Below are 18416 nucleotides of genomic sequence, written 5' to 3' on the forward strand. Positions count from 1 at the left end.
CCTAAAACCTGGGACCATACCTAACAAGTCATACTCCGTCCTCTCTGCAGCATCCCAGCTCCGTTGCAATGCTGTAGTGGTCCCATAGCCCCGTAAACCCAGGGCTTTCATTACCCCAATACACTCCCTTCCTTCTGCAGCATCCCAGCTCCAGAACAATTCTGTAGTGGTCTCATAGCCCCCTAAGCCTGGGACCCTACCTAACCAGCCACACTCCCTTCCCACTGCAACATCCCAGCTCCAGTGCAATTCTGTAGTGGTCCCATAGCCCCCTAAACCTGGGAACCTGCCACACTCCCTCCACTCTGCAACATGCCAGCTCCAGTGCAATGCTGTAGCAGTCCTACAGCCCCCTAAACCCAGGGCCTTCCCCAATACACTCCTTTCACTCTGCAGCATCCCAACTCCAGAACAACTCTGTAGTGGTCTCATAAGCCCCTAAACCTGGGACCCTGCCTAGCCAAACTTCCTCCCTATGCAGCACTACTGCTTCAGTGCAATTCTGTAGTGGTCCCATAGCCCCCCTAAACCTGGAACCCTACCTAACCACAGCCACACTGCCTCCACACTGCAGCACCCCAGCTCTGGTGCAATGCTGTAGTGGTCCCATAGCCCCATAAACCCAGGGCTTTCATTACCCCAATACACTCCCTTCCTTCTGCAGCATCCCAGCTCCAGAACAATTCTGTAGTGGTCTCATAGCCCCCTAAACCTGGGACCCTACCTAACCAGCCACATTCCCTTCCCACTGCAGCACCACTGCTCCAGTGCAATTATGATCAAGAAAGTGAACATATCCCACCCCAAGGCTGATTGCCTTATTATCCTGTATTCAGATACTACAGAATTAAAGTGTTACTAAACCCAGAACCTGCATTCACTATATCTGGTCTCCCACAGTACACAGAACATGGAAATGTAATGGTTTTAGTAAATATAAAATGGTTAAATACCGTTTTCTCATCAGCAGTATATAGCAGTCTTGTGACTTCTATCAGTGTTCGGTTAAAGCTTGTAGGAGGAGTTTTCATTCTCCTCTCACTGTCCTATGAGGCTGCAGGACCCCTGACCCCTCTGTCTGGACAGTGCTGATTGGCCATGTGCTGAAAAGCTCTCTAGCAATAAACACCAAACTGAGCATGTGCAGAGTGCCCCCAAGGCTCTGTACTATCAGCAGATGGATTGGGGACCGTGGAAGAAGGGGAGGATCAGAGAAGACAGGATCAAACAGCCTTTTTACACATTTCTGTAAATTACCCTATTAGGTTCCACAGTGAGTATAACAAGCATGCTTAAGGCTGCATTCACACCTTGGCGTACCTTATCGCAGCGTTTTGTCCCGCGAATTGCGGCGACAAATTGCGGCATTTTGTACCGCGATTTGCGGCGACAAAATGCCGCGATTGTGAATGCAGCTTACCCCCAGGTCCACTTCTCCTATGCCGAACGCCGAAAGCCGCCTGAAAAAAAGGTCCGGGACTTGTTTTCAGGCGGCAGGCGTGGAGATGTGAACCATCTCCATAGAGGGCAATGTAAAATCACCCCTCCAGCATCTTAGGGGCTGCTGCGGCGTGGCGCTTCAGGCGTATATACGCCTAGGTGTGAACAGAGCCTTACTGCATATACAAATTGATTTTACGGTTGCGGGTTTAAAAAAACCTTAAAGTACAGAGCCCTACCTGTTGGTGGTCACAAGAACCGCTTTCACCTCCTCCATGCTGCCATCCATTATATTATCCGGCGTGGTCACCACCACCACCTCCTCTACATGCACGCTGACGTCTTCGGTGGCCATGGTTTCCGTGGTTAGTCTGGATTAGAAAAAACGACACCAAAAGTTCTTCTTAAAAAAAGGACAATGAATTCATATTAAAACATAAGCAATCAATAGTATGATAATCCTGGAGGACTTATCTCTATACCAGGGGTGTCCAACAAGTGGCCACATGTGGCCCGCGGAGCCCTCTGATGTGGCCCGCGACCTCCTGCTCTGGGATGGTAGGTCGGCAAGCCCAGATTGCAGGTTGCCGACCTTCCACCTGAGAGCATCAGTGCTGTAAATAAAGCCGGCGCTAGAGGAAAGAAATCGGCTTTTCAGAAAGTGCACCGCACCTTCAAGATGTCGATGGCAACGTGCAGCTAACTGGCGGGAAAACCCCAGGTACACTGCGCCGCAATAGACCACAGACTATCAGTATAAAAACACAATAAAAAAAAAGTTTTTACATTACATTAGGCCCGTGCACAATTTAAAGCTGGCCATTAAAAGGGTTAATAAAAAGGAAAAAAAATGTTTTCTTTAAAATAACAAACATGTTAGGCTCCATGCACACTGAAGCTGATAAAAGCTATAAAAAAACGCCAGTAGCTTTGCAGGGAACGTTTTTTTAGCGTGTTTGCAATAGCTTTAATCAGCGTAGATTTTTTTTTTTCAATGGATTAAAAAACGCTCACCCCGTTTTTTTTGAGCCAAAAACGGCACGTTGAACGCAAATTTCGGGCGTTAAGAAAAAAGCCAATAAACTCCGAAGCTCATTAACACTAAAAAACGCTCAGGTGTGCATGGGCACATAGGCCAACATGGAGTTCAGTTTATGGGCTTTAAAAAAAAAAAAAGCCAAAACGCCAAGAAACTGCAGTTTATCAGCTTCAGTGTGCATGGAGCCTTATACTTACCTCCACTGTGCAGTTCGTTTTGCACAGAGTGGCCCCGATCCACGTCTTCTGGGGTCCCTCGGCGGCTGTCTCTGGTCCTCCCCGCAAGAACTCACCACATTCATGCGCGAGAGCTCGCATTGTGGTCAGTAATTGCGGGCGCGCTCCCGTGATACAGCGAGCGCCCGCTTACTGTATCACTCGGCCCCGCCCCTCGGCGTACCGCATCACTGGATGTGATTGACAGCAGTGCCAGCCAAAGGCTGCGCTGCTCTCAAATCCATCCGCTCTAGCCAATCAGCGGCCAGGCTGAGCGGCGAAGAGGATCTCGGGACCGAGAGAGGGACTTTCGAGGGGTCAGGTAAGTAATTAGGGGGGCCGGCATCATCAGATTTTTTTGATGCTGTACATACCTTGGTACAGCTATTCACCCGTGGCTTCGGGGTTGCGAGTCCCGCGGGAGTGGGCGTTCCTCACATTCTGGTGATTGACGATTTGACAAAAAACCAGCTCCCCCCCGTCGCGTATGCTGCGTCACGACTGGCGAAAGGAGCCGAAACGGCGAGTCGGCACTATACTGCGCCTGCGCATCGCCGTTCGGCTCCTTTCGCCAATCGTGACGCGGCTTACGCGACAGGGGGAGCTGTTTTTTTGTTAAAACGTCAATCACCAGCATGTGAGGAACGCCCACTCCCGCGGGACTCGCAACCCCGAAGCCACGGGTGAATAGCTGTACCAAGGTATGTACAGCATCAAAAAAAACATAACAGGCATAATTGTATTGTAATGTGGGGGGCCAGTGTAATTAGAGAAAGTGGTTTTTAGGGTGAAACTCCCCTTTAAGGTGAAAACTTTTTTTTCCCTTTACAACTCCTTTAATTTTCTTTTGGTTCAGCCGCTGGACTGTGATGAGGTTACAATTCCTATTAAAACAAAATATCATCATCAGTGTATCTGCACTGTAATCAAGGAGCAAAACTCTTTTCTCCATAGACTAGGTGATGACCGCTGTAGCTGCAGCCCTCATACACATAATGAATGAACTCTGCAAGTTACACAATGGACTAGTTGTAAAAATTCCACCCCCCCTTCATTACAGACAGGAAACCTCCTCCATAATCTCGTTAGCCTTGGCTGACCGGGTCAGAATAGGAAAGGCTGAGCAGAGAGAGTGCTGGCAGTCTTCCATAACAGGCAGCTGTTCTCGGTTGATCAACATCAGGTATTCATAAATGAAAAAAGGCCAGGCAATTCATTGAGTAGTGCACCAATAATGCTGGGTGTCATGCAACCAGGGTGTCATGCAACCAGGGTGTCATGCAACCAGGGTGTCATGCAACCAGGGTGTCATGCAACCAGGGTGTCATGCAACCAGGGTGTCATGCAACCAGGAAGACGAAGGACATCTTGTGGTCAAGAAAAGGTACTGCAGGGGTCAGCTTCAGAAAAAAAAGGAAGCCCGGATTCACAAAGCACTTACGCCGACGTATCTCGAGATACGCCGCGTAAGTGTAAATGTGCGCCGTCGTATCTGTGCGCCGTGCCCACAAACTGAGATACGCCTAAAAATAGGCTTCATTCGACCAACGTAACTTGCCTACGCCGGCGTATCGTGGGCGCATATTTACGCTGGATGCATCTGGCGCTCCCATTGATTTCCTATTCAAATATGGAAATGAGGGAGATAAGTCGATTCACGAACGTACGTGCGCCCGGCGCATAATATACGCGGTTTGCGTAAGTCGTACGTCCGGCGTAAAGTTATTCCCCATATATGAGGCGCAACCCATGCAAAGGTATGGACCAGGGAACACAAGCCGTCGTATTTTACGTTGTACGTGAATATGGCTGGGCATAGGTTACGTTCACGCCGTAGGCAGTTATCCGTCGTATCTTAGGCATTCGTTCCGACGCGATTCTGAGCATGCGCACTGGGATGCGTCCACGGGACGGCGCATGCGCCGTTCGTTATTCGTATCTATCTGGCGCTCGGCCCATCATTTGCATGGGGTCACGCCTCATTAGCATGGCTCACGCCCACTTCCACTTGCGCCTAAGAAACCCAGCGCAGATTTGGCAGCACTGGCTTTGTGAATCCAGTGCTTGTCTCTCTGCGCTGCGTGGGCGTATCGTAAAAAAGATACGCTACGGCGGCATAAATATGCGCCGATGTATGTAAATCTGGGCCGAAGAGTTTTGCAGTCAGAACTGTTATTTCTTAAAGCGGAGCTCCACCCAAAAGGGGAAGCCCTGTTTGCTCCCCCCCCTCCGGTACCAACCGAAAGGCTTCACTGCCGGTTTCCCTTACCGCAAATGGCGACGGCAGCACCCGCGAGCCGATCGGAAAAATAGACAGGGGTGCCAACATCGCAGGATCCCTGGACAGGCAAGTGTCCCAATAATAAAAGTCAGAAGCTACAGTATTTGGCAACTGCTGGCTTTTCATTTTTTGGTGGGGGGGGGGGGGTACAACAGGATTGGTGGACCTCCTCTCTAATTATTTTTTTACAACACCTGGGGGGACTTTTACAAGTATCTGCATTTCTTTACCAGAAAATGTACTTGGAACCCCAATCATTATATATATATTTTTTTTTTTTTGCAGAGGACCTAGAGAATAAAATGGTGGCTGTTGCAATCTTTTACGTTGCACAATATTTACACACACAGTAAAACCTTGGATTGTGAGCATAATTTGCTCCAGAAATATGCTTGTAATCCAAAGCACTTGTATATCAAAGCATTTTTTTTTCTACAGAGTGTAAAAGAGAATAGAGGAAGTGTAACAATAAGTTGCTAAATGTTGTACCTTCATTAAATGTAACCATATTGCTACACTTAGAGGCTCCTCTCTTCTCTTTTATACTCAGTTGTGACATGACGCTGCTCTTATATCAAGACATCGCTTGTATATCAAGGCAAAATGTATTAAAACATTTTGCTTGTCTTGCAAAACGCTCTCAAACCAAGTTACTCTTAAACCAAGGTATTACTGTATTTCGTATGGTGGTATTTGATCGCCTCAAATGGGGCGCTTTAATTTTATTTATTTTTATCAACTTTATTGCTATGACAAAAGATGAACAAATTTCCATGTGATAGTATGGGCCGTTACAAGTCGTCTCTATGGAGAGATCTAGGAGATCCCTTCTCTCTCATCTGCACTCCAAAGCAGCTAATCAAACCGAGATTGGTTCGATCGCCTTCTTTACAAGCCGCCAACGGCTATTTTTTAGCACAAAAGCACCTAAAAAACACCCCAGTGTGAAAGGAGTCCAACTGTTTTTTTTTCCAATCGTCCCAAAAAAAAAAAAAACGGCATATCGGCCATCAGCCGCCGCAATTTCTAAATATCGGACAGAGAAAAACCCATATCGGTCGACCTCTACCCCTTTGGCTGCGATGCGAATTCGGATCACTCAGACATCGCATGTGATCTGCACAGCGGTGCGAATCGCATGCAGTGTCTTACATTGCACCGGTGTGAACCCAGCCTCATTCACGCAAGGGAATGTCGCAAGAGCATCTACATTTTGGATTGGCTATAAAAATAAAAAATAAAGGCCACAGACAGGGTCCAAGAGGTCATAACATTGGACATTGATCACCTAGTAAATCAACTAATACACCGCCTGGAGACCAAAAAAAATAATGGGGCAGAACCACAGAGCGAGTACGCCGGCGTATCTACTGAACCGACGCGGGTAATTTGAAAGTACGCCGGCGTATCTTTAGTTTGAATCCTCAAACCAAGATACGACGGCATCTGGGTTAGATCCGACAGGAGTACGGCTTCGTACGCCTTCGGATCTTAGATGCAATACTTCGGCGTCCGCTGGGTGGAGTTTGCGTCGTTTTCCGCGTCGGGTATGCAAATTAGCTATTTCCGACGATCCACGAACTTACGCGCGGCCGCAGCATTCTTTTACGTCGTCTCTAGTCGGCTTTTTCCGGCGTATAGTTAAAGCTGGTGTTTTGCGGCGTTTAGATAGACTTGCCATGTTAAGTATGGCCGTCGTTCCCGCGTTTAATTTGAATTTTTTTTTTTCGTAAGTCTGTGAATCGGGATGGATGTAATTCACGTCTATGTTAAAAAAAATTACGTCCTAGCGACGTCATTTAGCGCAATGCACGGCGGGAAATTTCGGGACGGCGCATGCGCAGTTCATTCGGCGTGGGGACGCGCTTCATTTAAATGAAACACGCCCCCTAATCGCCAGTTTGAATTCCGCCGCCAGAGATACACTACGCAAAATCTTTAAGGATTCGAACTAAAGCCAGGTAAGGTACGGCGGCGTAACGTATCTCCGATACGCTGCGCGGGTGCAGATCTCTGTGGATCTGCCCCATTATCTGCATTCCGATTTCATAATCTTGGCAATAAAAATGTTTCCTGATCAAAAATGAAAAAAAAAAAAAAAAGAGGAAGTACTGGGAAGAGTTTACAGCCGTCCACCGCACATACTTTCAATCACCTTCCTGTTCCAAGAAACTAAACAAATAATTTTTTTTTTGGGGGGGGTGAACGTTGACTGAAAACAGCTTTTAGTGAGAACCGTAGCGATTTTCATTCATCTTCCACTGCAATTTTGACCGTTTGCTTCGCTTGAAAAACAGGAAATGATTGAAACAGCGGGATGCAGATTGTTCTGTACTCTTCATCTCCTGAGTAATTGTTTCTTTTTTCTCACAGAAGCCGGTGGAGAGCTTGTAAGACCAGAATTGGCTCTTTCCATACATGGGCCTTAAAGCAGGATTTGCTTGGAATCTAGGAGCCAGCTAAAAAACTTAGGAGCCAGAAAACGCGCCCCGTCCCGACGAGCTTGCGCGCAGAAGCGAACACATACGTGAGCAGCTCCCGCATATGTAAACGGTGTTCAAACCACACATGTGAGGTATCGCCGCGATTGGTAGAGCGAGAGCAATAATTCTAGCCCTAGACCTCCTCTAACTCAAAACATGCAACCTGTAGATTTTTTTTAAACGTCGCCTATGAAGATTTTAAAGGGTAAAAGTTTGTCGGCATTCCACGAGCGGACGCAATTTTGAAGCGTGACATGTTGGGTATGAATTTACTCGGCGTAACATTATCTTTCATAATATTAAAAAAAAAATGGGGATAACTTTACTGTTTTTATTTTTTAATTAAAAAAAAGTGTAATTTGTTCCCAAAAAAGTGCGCTTGTAAGACCGCTGCGCAAATACGGCGTGACAGAAAGTATTGCAACGATTGCCATTTTATTCTCTAGGGTGTTAGGATAAAAAATATATATAATGTTTGGGGGTTCTAATTAGAGGGAAAAAGATAGCAGTGAAAAATGACATTAGAATTGCTGTTTAACTTGTAATGCTTAACTTTGTAATACCAACGGCCACCACCAGATGGCGCCAGCTCACACATCTGGTGGTAATAACTTGTAATACCAATGGCTCACCACCAGATGGCGCCAGCTCACAAAAAATATATATATATTTTTTTGCCCCCCCCTTCGAAGCCAAGTCGCCAGGACCCCATTTCTAGTCGCCATGGCGACCGGGATTTGTCAAGCCCTGCCTTAAAGGGAGAACCCATCATAATCCAACATTATTACAGCCATGGAATTCACTTTACTGTGAACTGTGGGCATGCAGTGCAAGGCGATTTTCAAGCATTTTAGCGCTACAAACAGCACCTCTCAAGTAGAGCCGCACCATTCTGGCTAAAATGAGAATTACGATTTTTTTTTTGCTTAGAAGATAGAGCACGATTCTCGCGGCGTAACATCATCTTTCACATTTAGACCCCTTTCACACTGAAGCGTTTTTACAGCGTTTTAGCGTTAAAAATAGCGCTATTAAAACGCTCTCCATGCATCTCAATGGACCCTTTCACAGCATCTTTGGAGCAGCTTTTGGGCGATGAAAAAAAAATAAAAAAAAAAAGCTCCAAAAACGCCCCTCTCCATTGAAATGAGTTGAAAGCGCTGTAAAAACGCCTTGCCCTTTCACACCGAGGCACTGCAAAAACGCCCTAAAACGTTAGGGTCTTAGCGGCGCTTTACCAGCGTTTTTCGGGCGCTGGCAGTGTGAAAGGGCTCTGAAAGCACTTGGGCTTTCACATTGGGATTGCAGATGAGGCTTCTTTCAGGCGCTTTACAGGCTTTATTTTTAATGCCAAAGTGCCTGAAAAACGCTTGAATAATGCCCGAAAAACACCCCAGTGTGAAAAGGGCCTAAAATAAAATAAAAAAAGGGGTAAACTTTACTGTTTCTTTTTTTATTCATTGAAGTGCATTTTTTCCCCAAAAAATTGCATTTGAAAGACCGCTGGGCAAATACAGTGCGACATAAAATATTGCAGCAATTGCCATTTTATTCCCTAGGGTTCTCTGCTGAAAAACATATACTGTTTGGGGGTTCCAAGTAATTTTCTAGCAAAACATTAATATTTTAATTGATTTTAAGTGTCAGAAAAAGATTTGGACTTTAAACACTTAGGCTGCATTCACACCTAGGCGTTTTGTCGCCTGATGCGCGACGCTCAAAGACGCTAGAGGGGAAAAATAACATTATTCTCTATGGAGATGGTTCACATCTCCACGCCGAATGCCTGTAGCTCAAACAAGTTCCGGACCCTTTTTTGACGCGCGTATCGGGTGGTTTGGGCGTATTTGAGCGTTTCCATTACCCATAGAAAGTAATGGAAACGCTTGATTCAAGTGACTTGCGCGACAACGAGCGTTTGCTACGGGCGTTTTGTCGCTTTAATCAATAGAACATTTCACCCAGGCAGAAGATTAAAAAAATCTACCAACATAGCAACAAGGGATGAAAAAAATCATTTTTCCTATTGGCTAAACAACGCAGGAGAGTCAGGACGCCCACTAACACACAGCTCATTTCTCTATCTGCAACGTAGAGAGAATCCTGACTCTCCTGTAGTCCAAGGGAGGGGGCGAGCACGACACTCCACACCAGGGAGAAAGCCTTGCATTACTGTGTGGAGTTACAGACAGAAGAACAGGAAGTGAGGATTTCTCAGAAGAAATAAGGACATTTAAAAACTAAATGGAAGGATGAGGTAAGTGAAGGAGGACTGCACTAAGGTAAAGGAAGCTATTTAGGGAAAAATAAAAAACTGTACCTTTACAACCCCTTGAAGGCTTCACTGTGGGTTTCCCTTACTAGCAATGCATCCGACGGAACGAATTGGGGTGCCGACATTGTGGGCTCCCCCTGGACAGGTAAGTGACCTAATCTTAAAAGTCAGCAGGTACAGTATTTGTAGCTGCTGACTTTTAATTATGTTTTATTTATAGGCTCTGCTTTAAGCTTTGACAATAAGAGCCCTTTCACACCGAGACACTTTGGCACCCGCCAGCCAGCGGGTACGGGCAGACATCTGTACTGAGGGGCTGCAGGAGCCTGGCGCTGCACCCGCCATCTGCTGATCATGGCTGCAGAGTAAAGGAATCATAAATACACTTTTTTTTAACAAGTAAAATCATTTGCATTCATTTTTTTTTTTTACAAAATACGGACTTATCCTTTAAACATTTCATGTTCCATCAACAGCATACAAAAGCATAACACATAGAGGTTTATTTATTTATTACGGTGTCTCAGTTATCAAATGTTTACTCTCAAACCCAACCAGGGCCCCTCCCCCGACTCCATGGTTTTCCTGCATGGCATTTCACAAGCCAATCATTACATCTTGTCCTTAAAATGTTATAAACCCCAAATGTCACATTACAGCTTACCAATCATTACAAGGGGTGGCTGCATTAGTTCTTGCTTTAAGCCCACCCCCCCCCCCCCGTCACCTGACCAGGTTCCTCATCGCAGGGGGGGGGACTACAAGTCTCAGCATGGACTATATACAGGCTCTCCATCACTGGGAGGACTACAAGTCTCAGCATGGACTCTACACAGGTTCTCCATCACTGAGAGGACTACAAGTCTCAGCATGGACTCTACACAGGCTCTCCATCCCTGGGAGGACTACAAGTCTCAGCATACCCTCTATACAGGCTCTCCATCCCTGGGAGGACTACAAGTCTCAGCATGCATGCTATATCACTGAGAGGACTACAAGTCTCACCATACCATCTATACAGACTCTCCATCACTGAGAGGACTACAAGTCTCAGCATGGACTCTATACAGGCTCTCCATCACTGGCAGGACTACAAGTCTCAGCATACCCTCTATACAGGTTCTCCATCACTGAGAGGACTACAAGTCTCAGCATGGACTGTATACAGGTTCTCCATCACTGAGAGGACTACAAGTCTCAGCATGGACTCTATACAGACTCTTCATCCCTGGGAGGACTACAAGTATCAGCATGGACTCTATACAGGCTCTCCATCCCTGGGAGGACTACAAGTCTCAGCATGGACTCTATACAGGCTCTCCATCACTGGGAGGACTACAAGTCTCAGCATACCCTCTATACAGACTCTCCATCCCTGGGAGGACTACAAGTCTCAGCATGGACTCTATACAGACTCTCCATCAATGGGAGGACTACAAGTCTCAGCATACCCTCTATACAGACTCTCCATCCCTGGGAGGACTACAAGTCTCAGCATACCCTCTATACAGACTCTCCATCCCTGGGAGGACTACAAGTCTCAGCATGGACTCTATACAGAGTCTCCATCACTAGGAGGACTACAAGTCTCAGCATGGACTCTATACAGACTCTCCATCAATGGGAGGACTACAAGTCTCAGCATGGACTCTATACAGGCTCTCCATCCCTGGGAGGACTACAAGTCTCAGCATGGACTCTATACAGACTCTTCATCCCTGGGAGGACTACAAGTATCAGCATGGACTCTATACAGGCTCTCCATCCCTGGGAGGACTACAAGTCTCAGCATGGACTCTATACAGGCTCTCCATCACTGGGAGGACTACAAGTCTCAGCATACCCTCTATACAGACTCTCCATCCCTGGGAGGACTACAAGTCTCAGCATGGACTCTATACAGAGTCTCCATCACTGGGAGGACTACAAGTCTCAGCATGGACTCTATACAGACTCTCCATCAATGGGAGGACTACAAGTCTCAGCATACCCTCTATACAGACTCTCCATCCCTGGGAGGACTACAAGTCTCAGCATACCCTCTATACAGACTCTCCATCCCTGGGAGGACTACAAGTCTCAGCATGGACTCTATACAGAGTCTCCATCACTAGGAGGACTACAAGTCTCAGCATGGACTCTATACAGGCTCTCCATCCCTGGGAGGACTACAAGTATCAGCATGGACTCTATACAGGCTCTCCATCACTAGGAGGACTACAAGTCTCAGCATGGACTCTATACAGGTTCTCCATCACTGGGAGGACTACAAGTCTCAGCATGGACTCTATACAGACTCTCCATCACTGGAAGGACTACAAGTCTCAGCATGGACTCTATACAGACTCTCCATCCCTGGGAGGACTACAAGTCTCAGCATGGACTCTATACAGACTCTCCATTACTGAAAGGACTACAAGTCTCAGCATGGACTCTATACAGGTTCTCAATCACTAGGAGGACCACAAGTCTCAGCATGGACTCTACACAGGTTCTCAATCACTAGGAGGACTACAAGTCTCAGCATGGACTCTATACAGGTTCTCCATCACTAGGAGGACTACAAGTCTCAGCATGGACTCTATACAGACTCTCCATCTCTGGGAGGACTACAAGTCTCAGCATGGACTCTATACAGGTTCTCAATCACTGGGAGGACTACAAGTCTCAGCATGGACTCTATACAGGCTCTCCATCTCTGGGAGGACTACAAGTCTCAGCATGGACTCTATACAGGTTCTCAATCACTGGGAGGACTACAAGTCTCAGCATGGACTCTATACAGGTTCTCCATCACTGGGAGGACTACAAGTCTCAGCATGGACTCTATACAGACTCTCCATCACTGGAAGGACTACAAGTCTCAGCATGGACTCTATACAGACTCTCCATCCCTGGGAGGACTACAAGTCTCAGCATGGACTCTATACAGACTCTCCATTACTGAAAGGACTACAAGTCTCAGCATGGACTCTATACAGGTTCTCAATCACTAGGAGGACCACAAGTCTCAGCATGGACTCTACACAGGTTCTCAATCACTAGGAGGACTACAAGTCTCAGCATGGACTCTATACAGGTTCTCCATCACTAGGAGGACTACAAGTCTCAGCATGGACTCTATACAGACTCTCCATCTCTGGGAGGACTACAAGTCTCAGCATGGACTCTATACAGGTTCTCAATCACTGGGAGGACTACAAGTCTCAGCATGGACTCTATACAGGCTCTCCATCTCTGGGAGGACTACAAGTCTCAGCATGGACTCTATACAGGTTCTCAATCACTGGGAGGACTACAAGTCTCAGCATGGACTCTATACAGGTTCTCAATCACTAGGAGGACCACAAGTCTCAGCATGGACTCTATACAGGCGCTCCATCCCTGGGAGGACTACAAGTCTCAGCATGGACTCTATACAGGCTCTCCATCCCTGGGAGGACTACAAGTATCAGCATGGACTCTATACAGGCTCTCCATCCCTGGGAGGACTACAAGTATCAGCATGGACTCTATACAGGTTCTCCATCACTAGGAGGACTACAAGTCTCAGCATGGACTCTATACAGGTTCTCAATCACTAGGAGGACTACAAGTCTCAGCATGGACTCTATACAGGTTCTCCATCCCTGGGAGGACTACAAGTATCAGCATGGACTCTATACAGGTTCTCCATCACTAGGAGGACTACAAGTCTCAGCATGGACTCTATACAGGTTCTCAATCACTGGGAGGACTACAAGTCTCAGCATGGACTCTATACAGACTCTCCATCCCTGGGAGGACTACAAGTCTCAGCATGGACTCTATACAGAGTCTCCATCACTAGGAGGACTACAAGTCTCAGCATGGACTCTATACAGGCTCTCCATCCCTCGGAGGACTACAAGTATCAGCATGGACTCTATACAGGTTCTCAATCACTGGGAGGACTACAAGTCTCAGCATGGACTGTAATACTGAGGAGACCACAACTCCTCTCGGTATGACTCTGGCGCCCCCTCAGGTCACTGTAGGATATGTCGCCGACCGGCGCCCCCCCATTCCCGCGCTCTCAGGCCCGGCTCCCTCACACTCGGGGTCCCCCGTACACCCCGCTCTCTTCTCCCCCAGGTCACCATGGACGGCTCCCTCCTCACTGTCCACACGCCGAGGTGACGCTTATAAGGCGGCCTCGCGCTCTCCCTCCTCCCCCCGGCGCCGCCGTGAGCACGGCCCGCCGTCACGTCCTGACGCTCCGCAGGGACCCGGTGCGTGCTGAGGGGGAGGGGAGGAGAGGCCGCGCCGCCGTCTGGGCCGCTTCACTCACCTTGCTCTCCGCCGCCGCTGCTGGGCCCGGAAACTCCCTCCGCCGTCCGCCCGTTCGGGATTATCGGACGCCTTCCTAGGAAAAGGAGGAGGGGCGGGGGGGGTCTGAGAGGAGAAGGCCGCGCGCGTTCACGGGCTGAGGCAAAGGGGGAGGAGGAGGGGGTGTGCGCGCTCACGTGATGTCTAATATGGCCGTTCGGGGGAAAGAGCTACCGCGCATGCGCGAGGTGTGGCAATGGCCGAAAGGTGGCGCTGTGTGCTCATAATATCTTTTTAATGCTAGCCCAAAGTATGCTTATAATATTATTATTTTGATAGTTAATACTTTAATCACATTTATTTATATATATATATATATATATATATATATATAGTTCTTATGATAATAATAATATATTTTAAGAATATAACTTTATAGTTTAATAGTACTGTAATAATGCTGTTATATATTTATTTATAACAATATTTTTTTAAAAGAATAATGGTATGATCTTATACTTTAACAATTCTCTATCTCAATCTTTATCTATCTATCTATATATCTATGTAAAAGATACTAACCCGGTGTGTATTAGTTCATAATATTCATACTAGTAGATGATGATGATATAGTTTAATAATAATAATAAAATATAGATACTTGTAATCTATTAATAGTTAATACATCCCTCTCGTTCTCTCTCTTTTGCTCTCTCTCTTTCTATCTCTCTCATTATATCCCTCTCGTCCTTTCTTTCTCTCTCTCTCTCTCTCTCTCTCTCTCTCTCTCTCTCTCTCTCTCTCTCTCTCTCTCTCTCTCTCTCTCTCTCCATCCCTCTTGTTCTCTTTCTTTCCATCCCTCTTGTTCTCTCTCTCTCTCTTTCCATCCCTCTTGTTTTCTCTCTCTCCTTCCATCCCTCTTGTTTTCTCTATCTCTTTCTATCTCTCTCATTCTATCCCTCTCGTTCTTTCTCTCTCTCATTCTATCCCTCTCGTTCTCTCTCTCTCATTCCATCCCTCTCGTTCTTTCTCTCTCTCATTCCATCCCTCTCGTTCTTTCTCTCTCTCATTCCATCCCTCTCGTTCTTTCTCTCTCTCATTCCATCCCTCTTGTTCCTTCTCTCTTTTTCCATCCCTCACGTTTTTTCTCTCTTTTTCCATCCCTCTCGTTTTTTCTCTCTCTTTCCATCCCTCTCGTTCTTTCTCTCTTTTTCCATCCCTCTAGTTCTTTCTCTCTCTTTCCATCCCTCTTGTTTTCTCTCTCTCTTTCTATCTCTCTCATTCTATCCCTCTAGTTCTTTCTCTCTCTCATTCTATCCCTCTCGTTCTTTCTCTCTCTTTTTCCATCCCTCTCGTTCTCTCTCTCTTTCCATCCCTCTTGTTCTCTCTCTCTTTCCATCCCTCTTGTTCTCTCTCTCTTTCCATCCCTTCTTGTTCTCTCTCTCTCTCTTTCCATCCCTCCTTGTTCTCTCTCTCTCTTTCCATCCCTCTTGTTCTCTCTCACTCTCTCTCTCTTTCCAGCCCTCCTTGTTCTCTCTCTCTCTCTCTCTCTTTCCATCCCTCCTTGTTCTCTCTCTCTTTCCATCCCTCCTTGTTCTCTCTCTCTCTCTCTTTCCATCCCTCCTTGTTCTCTCTCTCTCTTTCCAGCCCTCCTTGTTCTCTCTCTCTCTCTTTCCATCCCTCCGTGTTCTCTCTCTCTCTTTCTTTCCATCCCTCCTTGTTCTCTCTCTCTCTCTCATTCCATCCCTCTTGTTCCTTCTCTCTTTTTCCATCCCTCACGTTTTTTCTCTCTTTTTCCATCCCTCTTGTTTTTTCTCTCTCTTTCCATCCCTCTCGTTCTTTCTCTCTTTTTCCATCCCTCTCGTTCTTTCTCTCTCTTTCCATCCCTCTTGTTTTCTCTCTCTCTTTCTATCTCTCTCATTCTATCCCTCTTGTTCTCTCTCTCTCTCTCTTTCCATCCCTCTCGTTCTCTCTCTCTCTCTTTCCATCCCTCTTGTTCTCTCTCTCTCTTTCCATCCCTCTTGTTCTCTCTCTCTTTCCATCCCTCCTTGTTCTCTCTCTCTCTTTCCATCCCTCTTGTTCTCTCTCTCTTTCCATCCCTCTTGTTCTCTCTCTCTTTCCATCCCTCTTGTTCTCTCTCTCTTTCCATCCCTCTTGTTCTCTCTCTCTCTTTCCATCCCTCTCGTTCTCTCTCTCTCTCTCTTTCCATCCCTCTCGTTCTCTCTCTTTCCATCCCTTGTGTTCTCTCTCTCTTTCCATCCCTCTTGTTCTCTCTCTCTTTCCATCCCTTTTGTCCTCTCTCTCTTTCCATCCCTATTGTTCTCTATCTCTTTCCATCCCTCCTTGTTCTCTCTCTCTCTTTCCATCCCTCCTTGTTCTCTCTCTCTTTCCATCCCTCTTGTTCTCTCTCTCTTTCCATCCCTCTTGTTCTCTCTCTCTTTCCATCCCTCTTGTTCTCTATCTCTTTCCATCCCTCCTTGTTCTCTCTCTATTTCCATCCCTCTTGTTCTCTCTCTCTTTCCATCCCTCTTGTTCTCTCTCTCTTTCCATCCCTCTTGTTCTCTCTCTCTTTCCATCCCTCTTGTTCTCTCTCTCTTTCCATCCCTCTTGTTCTCTCTCTTTCCATCCCTCTTGTGTTCTATCTCTCTCTCTCTCTCTCTCTCTCTCTCTCTTTCCATCCCTCTTGTTCAATTCAATTCAATTCAAATAAGCTTTATTGGCAGGACCAAATACAAGTTAGCATTGCCAAAGCAAGGAAAAGGGGAAGGGGGTAATATATAGGGGAAAGGACATAAGTCTGTGAAAGTCCTCATTTTTTCATGTCCCTCTCAGTCTGTGACACGCTGTCACATATTGGGCAGCTATCTTCACCATTGGCTCCTTTTCTCCCAGTAGAATTTGGAATTTGAATTTGTTCTCTCTCTCTCTCTCTCTCTTTTTCCATCCTTCTCCCTCTTTCCATTCATCTTGTTCTCTCTTTCTCTCCATCCCTCTTGTGCTCCATCTCTCTATTTTTTTTTCTTTATGTCTCTCTCTCCCTCGAATCCTTTTTTGAGAGGCCATTAGATACAAGGGACTTCAATCCAACCCTGAATTGTCCACACCCACTTCCTGTGCTGATAGGAAGTTACTCTTCCATTCTTCATAATAACAAAGCATCCTTCGGGAAGGAAGCAATTCATTATCCAAGATGAATTTTTCCTTGCTAAATGTTGTTCTTCACTCCCTTCATAAGGGAGCACTCAAGTGTTTCCGCCTCTCTGTCAGTAGCCAACAATGAATGTTCATCTGATGCGAAGGCTCATGGATTTGAAATGACCATTCATATGAAATTGGTAGCACATTGGCTTAGTGGTTAGCATCAGGGGTCAAGCCCTGGGGAAAAAAGTGTGGAAACATACCAAAGATTCCCCTCACTGTGCCCATCATCAACGCAGCCTCACCTGTGCCCATCATCAAACGCAGCCTCACATGTGTCCATCAAATGCAGACTCACCTGTGCCCATCATCAAATGCAGACTCACCTGTGCCCATCATCAATGCAGACTCACCTGTGCCCATCATTAAATGCAGCCTCACCTGTGCCCATCATCAAATGCAGCCTCACCTGTGCCCATCATCAAATGCAGCCTCACCTGTGCCCATCATTAAATGCAGCCTCACATATGTCCATCAAATGCAGACTCACCTGTGCCCATCAGCAACGCAGACTCACCTGTGCCCATCAAATGCAGACTCACCTGTGTCCATCAAATGCAGCCTCACTGTGCCTATCAAATACAGTCTCACACTGCCCATCAACGCATCCTCACTGTGCCCATCAAATGCAGACTCACCTGTGCCTGCATTATACACAGTGTGTGTCGCGGAGCTTGGGTCTGCAATGTTTGGCGGCCGCCCACTGTAACAAAGTACTGCCTCCTAGATCGGTGGCGGTTCCTGTGATAGACGACACACTGATCCAATGCCGGGAAATTAAATCAGTTTTCTGTCCATCCTAGGAGGCGGGAATTTGTTACAGTGGCATTTTTTTCTAACACCCTAGAGAATAAAATGGCGGTTGTTGCAATACTTTATGTCAACAATGAATGTTCATCTGATGCGAAGGCTCATGGATTTGAAATGACCATTCATATGAAATTGGTAGCACATTGGCTTAGTGGTTAGCATCAGGGGTCAAGCCCTGGGGAAAAAAGTGTGGAAACATACCAAAGATTCCCCTCACTGTGCCCATCATCAACGCAGCCTCACCTGTGCCCATCATCAAACGCAGCCTCACATGTGTCCATCAAATGCAGACTCACCTGTGCCCATCATCAAATGCAGACTCACCTGTGCCCATCATCAATGCAGACTCACCTGTGCCCATCATTAAATGCAGCCTCACCTGTGCCCA

At 46.6% G+C, this 18416-nt stretch overlaps 1 protein-coding gene across 5 annotated transcripts in view; it reads right to left on the reverse strand.

The window, feature by feature from the left end:
- The window catches only part of GMEB2 (glucocorticoid modulatory element binding protein 2), a 33472-nt gene extending 19290 nt beyond the window's left edge, over positions 1-14182 (reverse strand). For 3 of the 5 annotated variants that reach the window (XM_040329704.1, XM_040329702.1, XM_040329700.1), the window contains exons 1-2: positions 14043-14182; positions 1680-1811 (exon numbers count right to left, since the gene is read on the reverse strand). In XM_040329704.1, the coding sequence (XP_040185638.1) occupies positions 1680-1795 (116 nt within the window). In that variant the 5' untranslated portion in view covers positions 1796-1811; positions 14043-14182. Of the gene's footprint in view, positions 1-1679; positions 1812-10397; positions 10439-14042 lie in introns of those variants that run through there. The other 2 variants (XM_040329703.1, XM_040329701.1) reach the window with 2 other exon arrangements.
- Positions 14183-18416: the final 4234 nt, after the last annotated feature.

This window comes from Rana temporaria, chromosome 12 (genome assembly GCF_905171775.1).
Source record: "Rana temporaria chromosome 12, aRanTem1.1, whole genome shotgun sequence".
Classification (NCBI taxonomy): domain Eukaryota; kingdom Metazoa; phylum Chordata; class Amphibia; order Anura; family Ranidae; genus Rana; species Rana temporaria.